At 31.8% G+C, this 8190-nt stretch overlaps 1 protein-coding gene across 1 annotated transcript; it reads right to left on the bottom strand.

Annotated features, from left to right (window-relative positions):
- Positions 1-2540: 2540 nt before the first annotated feature.
- On the bottom strand, positions 2541-7599 carry LOC139501190 (galactoside alpha-(1,2)-fucosyltransferase 2-like). Its single transcript, XM_071290181.1, has 3 exons — positions 7513-7599; positions 4689-4728; positions 2541-4120 (listed from the first exon to the last, which is right to left on the bottom strand). The coding sequence occupies exons 1-3, from the start codon at positions 7534-7536 to the stop codon at positions 3189-3191; spliced, it is 996 nt and encodes a 331-aa protein (XP_071146282.1). The 5' UTR covers positions 7537-7599; the 3' UTR covers positions 2541-3188.
- Between the last annotated feature and the right edge of the window lie 591 nt (positions 7600-8190).

Here is an 8190-nt window from a genome sequence, read left to right as displayed (position 1 = left end):
CAGTTCATACATTGTAAACATGGACTATTCGGAATGGATTGAGACATGGAAAGCACGTTTGAGGTCAAATTGCCTTGAAATGGGGGTTTACGGGTTTTTGCTAAGTCAAATGGGTGGACAGACAAAGCTGTATTCAGTTTACTGTGTCAAATTTTAAATCACCCTTACAGTTTTGTTTATACAACATGTGAATTTTCATTTCAGTGTTAACCATGTTCTGAAGAGCAGTCTGATTAAAAATCTTATATGTGAATTGGTCTGCAGATGACACTTTAGCATTAAAGTATGTATCAACTAATGTTATGTTTTTTTGTGTTTTGGTCGCAAAAGTTTACAATTTGCCATTGTGCCGTCTGCATTTTGCACTGACAAAACATCATATAAACACTTACTTGCCCTGGATTCATACACATCAGAATCCAGTCTCACATACTTAAACTTTATAATTCTTACCATTTTTTTTAACCAGCATTCCAAGGGACATAACCCTTTTTAAAAACATTTTGAGGTATATATTTATTACTCTTTCTCCCCATTTTCTAATATAAAATACAAGAAAGTGGATTTTTTGTGTAAATCTATTAGAAATATACCGTTATAAGTAAATAAAAACACTTTGATACCAGTGACAATAAATGATTGACTGAAAGGGAACCGTTATTTGTCACACTAGGGGAACAAACAAAAAACTCAAGTTACACATAAGGGCTTATAGAAACTTCCGTAGAGACTGTTAACATTTATAGAGACAGTTCTGTCAGCTAAAACACTTTACTTATTGATTTAACATTACATTTATTTTACTTTTTGAGAAAATTATAACATTTGTTTTATTTTTTAGACAAAAAATATCAAGTTTTGATGAAAAAAGAAAGAAGAAGGAAAAATGGACCAAAACAGACCAATACAGAACTTCAAATGAACACTTAAAGGTGCAATAAAACTGTTTATCATCTTAAAGTTGTCTTTTGTGTCCTATTTAATTGTTTGAATGAATAGATCATGAGGATATGATCAGATATTAGTCAACACTGCATTTTATAATGATACACTGAAATTAGGATTTTTCGAAGAAATTAGACTGAAATCGTCGTAGGATATGGCCTTACATTATAGTGATTTTCTCTGAAACTATAGCTCTGACTGAGACAAAACTTGACAGTTATGCTTGAAATAAGTTGCAATTAGAAGGAAAAAAATTACATTAAGTTTATTCGACATTTAGGTGTTCTTTAGGTGTAATACCACCAAATCATGGCACGTCACATCCGGTTGTATACGAAAGTAGGTCTAAAAAACATTCCCTTGAATTTGACAGTTGTAGAAAATTAACCCTGCATTTTAATGTACTTAAATTTTTCTGAGTCATAAACAAGTATGTTGGGTGTCTGAAAGCATCATTCCTTTTTGATTTGATGGTGTTATAAAATATTTTGGAAAGTTCAGGTTACATAGTTACCAAAGCAGGTAACCAGTAAATAACAGTGTAAAAATTGGGTTGTTTACTTCCGGTGATGGTTACCTTCTTATATGCAATGCAATGTAGTGTGAAATTTTCACTGTAGCATTGGAACGGATTTAAAGTATTTCTTTGGTTGAAGTAAAGGTAAATACTGTACATTTTTTTTAAAAGTGCCAATTTAAAAAAATAAAAATCACAAAAAAAACAAAGACTAATAGGGGAAAATCAATGGTGGTATTACACCTTAAAAAGTATATAATAATGATGCTTCTCCCTGTAAATTATTGACAAAAAGTGAAACTTTGGCCTGTGAAATCCATAAATATAGTAAATTAATGCCCTATCGTTGATTACAAATGTAAAATGTTTCACTTGCTTGATGCGAGCCAAGTAACTATCCAAAGGAACACAACCATTAAGTTTAAAAGATAAAATTTCTGATTCTAAATTTATAATTTCATAAGAAGTATTTGCAAGGCCTTACAATACATTAAAATTATCCGTCTGTTATTTCCAGGTTGAGATGCAGCATGGTTTGCATACTCTTTTATAATGTGTCCGTCTTACATAGAGTTTTGATGAAATGTTGTTAATTTGGCTTTACCTAATCAACCTCATTATTCTTCTGAAGCATTTATCCCTGCACCAACCCTGTCTAATAAGGATATGATTCATATTTGTCAACGTTTCTACAACGGTATAAACGGGAGGTTTGGCTAGCAACATAACCAGTTTAAACCGATACAATTTTCTAAAAATGTCCTGTACCTAGTCAGAAATAAGGCAGTTGTTATGAAAGAGATCGTTTATATGTATGTTGGCGTTCATTTGTTTTTTTGCTTTCAGTGTTCCTGTTGGTGTTGTTCCTTTGTTTGCAAGTCATACCTCGGTTTTAGTTTGTAACCCGGATTTTTTTCTCTCAATTGATTATGTCTTTTGAACAGCGGTCTACTACTGTTTCCTTTCTTTATAGCTTCATGTTCTTTAATTTAATCATTATCATAATTTTTTCAAATACTAATTAATCATCAGGGGGATTATGATGGAAAGGATAACAAAGATACATGAACTTGAAAAATTTCAAAGTAGTTTATATATTTGCACACTAGTAGTTGCAGTTCAGTAACAGTTTACAGGAATTGTTTTCGAATTCCGTCGATGACAACACAAAACTGTGCATTTGCAAGTTTTCAAATTTAACATTGATGTGCTGATATTTAGAGTAATGAATATAATATGTGTTTTCAACTGTGTATATTTTTCACTGGTGATCCAGTTGGTGGATCTGTCATAGAGTTATAACGGGTTAAGACGTACTTGAAATATACTTTTTAACTTATTATTCTGATTTATTTAAAGCAACACTCTAATCACAGCAGCCAATTATAAGTTTAAAAAATAAGGATCTACAGAACAAAATCACCGTTGTTTATTATGTTATCTGTTCTGACCATATGCATGTCCTTTATGTGCGTGCAATTTTATCATGGATGATTTCGAACATATATCAAAAACATTTGTTTTCATATTGTTAACGTGAAAAATACAACAACACAGAACGGGGAAATGTTTATAATTCATCGCAGAGCTATATCATATAACATCGTAATATAAAGACAAATCAATCGTCAGATTTAAAGCTCCCTGGCCTGCATGTGTATACTTCAAATTTTACAAACAATCTGCAAGTTGTCGGATTATTTATATCAAATTATTATATAATTGATTAAAGTCCTCGCCAATGTGAATAAAAATGGTCTTCATGATTAAGTATCCGTTCAAATCGTGAACCTTTTCTGGCAGCATCCTTCAAATACACAACTTCTCCATTTGTTAAGTATCCAATCCACCAGCCGAATGTTCCTATTGTCATAATCGTATGATCGCATTGAACTACAGTTGCCATATCCAATTCCGATTTCCCTAAAGACACATATTCAATCGGTACATGTGTAGGCATTTTATGTTCAGACCATTCCATTCCGTCAGATATCACAATAAATAAAACCGATTTATATTTTGTAACATAGTAATTAACTGCCCTGTTCAAAAAATCCGGGGTAGCAATATTAAAACCGTCATTATTACCGACTTTATCACCTCTCCTTATATGTACGCCGACTAAAGTTATATCTTTACGAGATGTTATATTTCTTTTCCTCAATATTTTGTATATTTCTTGTGTTGCAGCGTCTTTGATATGCTTCTGAAATGTCAATTGTTTTCTTAATTGTTTGTCATATTTATAGAAATATTTCCATGACTGGAGTCCATATCCTAATTGAATGTTACTTGATGAACTAAAGTTTAAGATTGTACGATCGTATGTTGGGGATGCTTTATCTAACACTTTTGGTAATCCTTTACATAATTGGCTAGTGTTTGTGAATGTTACATTTATTTCGAATACTTGTCTAATTTTGGCATCTGAAGGAATTAAAATATCCATACCTTTAGACTTAGCCGCAGCAAAAGCTGTAGAAAACTGAAATAATCTATTCCCTAATCCGCCTTGCAAAATTGGACAAATTGAACCTTTTTTATATGATTTGGTTGTTACTATTGTATTACTGTCTAATGGTACAGCTGTAACTGTAGTTTTCGGTTTTGAAACAATTTGTCCGAATAGGAAATAAACAATAAGTGCTATAGATATGCCTGAAAAAAAGAGCATTTTTGACATGAAGAAACATTTTTCAGTTTATAAACATCTTGCAAAATAAGGAATACACATTATGTGTCCTCGGTAGCCCAAAATGTATATATTTTTCTTATGACTGTTGAGTGTAATTTTGTTCTCTCACGAACATTTCATATATTTCTCGTGTCACGCTGTTGTATGATAAGAATTAATGAACAAAAATATGTATACTTGATGGACAGTCAACTTCTCATTAATGTTAACGACGTATTGTCATTGTCTATCCACAACATATATAGTTTTTTAAGAAACAATCTGTGAAGTAGAAATAGAGATTTTGCGATTTAAATACACATTTTAAAAGTTGTTTCGCCGATTGTATGTGCTTTCTTTACAAATATTCACCCACATTTAAAGACATCAATCTGCAATATTTCTGATAATAAAAGAAATAAACGCATTATGTTTTTCCGATTTTCAGTTGCAGTTCAGCGAGCCAGGGTTGTAGGCTAAATTCTAGCAAAATCTGCGACAAAACCTATTTACTGTTTCTTTACCTTATTGTATGTTATAAATCTATCTTACATTTGCCTAAATTCTGTAAGACCTCTTTCATGGAATTGTTCTGAAATACATAAAAACAGATACAAGTTAAGGTAACAGGGATATTTTCTGATACACATATATTGGTCGGTATGTTAGATTTTCACATTATATGCAAATTAAAAGTAACACTTTTTACGTTTTGGAATAAATTGCTGTCGAGGGATTTCGAGCTTTGTAAGTTTTTTCAACATTGATGCATTACTCTGGCCTTTGTTAGTCTTGTATTATTTTTAATTTGAGTTTCTTGTGTACAATTTGGAGTTTAATATGGCGTTCATTATCACTGAACTAGTATGTATATTTGTTTAGGGGGCCGATGAAGGACGCCTCCGGGTGCGGCAGTTTCTAGCTGCATTGAAGACCTGTTGGTGACCTTTTGTTGTTTTCTGTTCCATGCATGGTCGGGTTGTTGTCTCATTGACACATTCGCCATTTCCATTCTCAATTATATGTTAACAAATAAGTAGACTTGGTCATTGGACTATTTCATGACTGCCCGAAAAGATAACTTACTACAGGTCTAAAATTGAAGTTACGTATAGACAAAGTAAAGTTTGACATAACCAGTCCCATTGCAAATTTATTTGTGATTTGCTGTTAAAAGCAGTCCTTGATTACTGGACTGTTTTGTCCGAACCTGACCTTTTTAATAAAATTTTACTTTTATTCTGATCAAAAATACATGATGTAACTATAATTTTATAATTATATTAGGTTAATATTTGAATATATTTGGCAATCATATTTTTTTCTAAAATTTTATCGCAAGAAATTCAGTTCAAAATTGTCCAAAAGTAAAACTCAGTTTTATTTCAAAGATGCAAAAAGTTATATTTATGAAAAAATTGTCTATTTATATTTCTTACCAATATTTCAATGAATTCAATAGAGGAAAATGAAATATCTGTCTTGTATTTTATAATTAAAGCAATTAATAGTATTTTTTTTATTTTTCAAAATTCAAACACCTTGCAATCAGGTTTCCATATCAACGTACTAAAATCATTTCCGTGCTCATTATTGTAGAAATTATGTAATGGCAATGAGGCTTTTGTTATGAATTGTTTTTGACTATTTTTGAAAAAAAAGCATATTCTATCATGTTGTGTGACGGTATTTTAACAAGTATCACCGGAAAAGCAATGTGTTGCCAAGGTAACCAGTGAATATGTTAAAATAACACATTGAAATTGAAATATACATTGTCATTGAAATGAAAATATATCACCCATTTCAGGGACTAAATGAAAAGTGATTTTATGGCTATATCAAATTGTTTGAAAAATATTTCAAACTCACGAATGTTCAATGGGTTTCATAAACATTGTTGTTCTCGGTTCCCCACCACAACACTGTTCGTAGCAGATTTAGGGGATAGACATAAATTCCCGATCCCCACCCTCTGTCAATCCGTCCATTATTTTTCTTGTAATCGCTCGCAAACTTATAATTAATCCCAGGTTTTAACGGAATTATAAAAACGTTTATGCGAACAATTCATCGAACGAGTTCGAAAAAAAGCGCTGATGAAGTAAATCAAATTAGTTATAATCATTGGTAAAATGATTTTTATTGAAAATTGCATCGTTAAGCTTAAAGGTTCGTGTGCCTACATTCCGAATCATATTTAAATATATTTACATATAAAAAAAAATTATAAGAAAGTATAAAACAAGATTATGTGTTATGAATGCCAATCAGACAACTCTCAACAAAAGACCGAATGACACAGAAATTTACAATTATAGGTCACCGTATGGCCTTCAACAATGGGAATAGCACATAACACATAGCAAGTTAAACAATGCCTTTAATGACAAACGTAAAGCAATTCAAACGAGAAAACTAACGGCCTAACTAATGTACAAAAAATGAACGAAAAACAGATATGCAACACATCAAACGACGACAACGACTGAATTACATATTCCTGTCTGAGACAATCAATAACAAACAGAATATGTAGGGTTCAAACATGTTAGCGGGATCCAAACCCTGCCCCTGATTATAACCTGGGAAAATGGTATAACAGTACAACATAAAAACTACACGTCCATGTACACTTGTATTTTGTCCATCTGATGCGTTAAGCCTTTTTCAAATGATTTATAGTTCTTTCTTATGCTGTACTGTTATACCATTGTTCAAGGTAAGGGGGAGGTTTGGGATCCCGCTAACATGTTTAACCACGCCACATTTTGTATGTATGTGCATGTCCCTAATCAGGAGCCTTTAATTAAATGGTTGTCGTTTGTTTATGTGTTACATGGTACATATATTTGTTTTTCGTTCAATTTTTGTACATAAATTATGCCGTTAGTTTTCTCGATTGAATGTTTTACCTAGTCATTTCGAGGCCTTTTATAGCTGACTATGCGGTATAGGCTTTGCTCATTGTTGAAGGCCGTACGGTGGCCTATATTTGTTAACTTCTGTTTTTTTTTATCTCTTGTGGAGAGTTGGCTCATTTGCAATCATACCACATCTTCTTTTTATAACTATAACAAGGTATTTGACGAGTTCGATAATCAGCGCATAAAACTACTTTTGCAGGTGTTGTGCCATTTGGAAAGACATTGGAATTGAAGGCACGTCTACATTTCTTGTAGGATTATAATGAAAACGTTTAACAATAGAAAACAATGTACGTTATGGAAATTATTTCCAAAAGGGGACATTGGTGGACTATTCTTTACTGATCTTAAACATAAAACTATAACACAATTTCATTGAAAACTCTGAACAACCTCTTAAAAAACATGGGGTTTTCATATAGATACAAAATAATAGATACACACGTTACCTCTTTTCTTGTTTCTTTTGTCATTGCTATATTAATAGTGCATTACCGATACGCCTTTTCCTTTGTATGCATGCAAAAGTTATCAGAAAATCGTTCATCCATAGAAATGGGCATTAGTGACTATGATGACTATTGGTTCATGTTATTTGATAATCTTTAGGAGTTAGAAAATAATGCTCAAATAATTTGTTTTTACCTGTCAAACTATTAAATTGTAATTTGTTAATGAAAATACACCGTCAGTGGTAATATGTTTGCTTGGTAGTTATATAGCTTAAGTAGCCTGAGTAATAACAAAGATAAAGAAGTTAAGGTAAGAACTGTCAGTATTGTACGCCGAAGATCTTTTAGAGAACATACAATCTAACTCTCTTTTATCTTGTAACAGTATTAAAACATTTGACTTTTCTACACTTTACAAAAGTATTGCGCATTCTAAACTCAAAGACAAGTTTATAGAGTTTGCATTGATTTGTTTCCATTAAAAAAAAATAGCCAACGTAGATTCAAGTATCTTGTTTTAGGGAGGAATAAATCCTACTTTGTAAATGATCACTCTGATTCAAACAAAAAATCTCTAAAACTGACATTATCAAGATGCTTGGTTTCTTGATTGACAGTATATTTGTTACGTTCAGAGGACATGTTTGTCAACAGACTGTCGGCATTCAAATGGGA

Source organism: Mytilus edulis, chromosome 13 (assembly GCF_963676685.1).
Source record: "Mytilus edulis chromosome 13, xbMytEdul2.2, whole genome shotgun sequence".
In the NCBI taxonomy this organism is placed as follows: Eukaryota; Metazoa; Mollusca; class Bivalvia; order Mytilida; family Mytilidae; genus Mytilus; species Mytilus edulis.
Note: the sequence above shows the minus strand (reverse complement) of the source record. Positions and strands in the feature narration are given on the sequence as shown.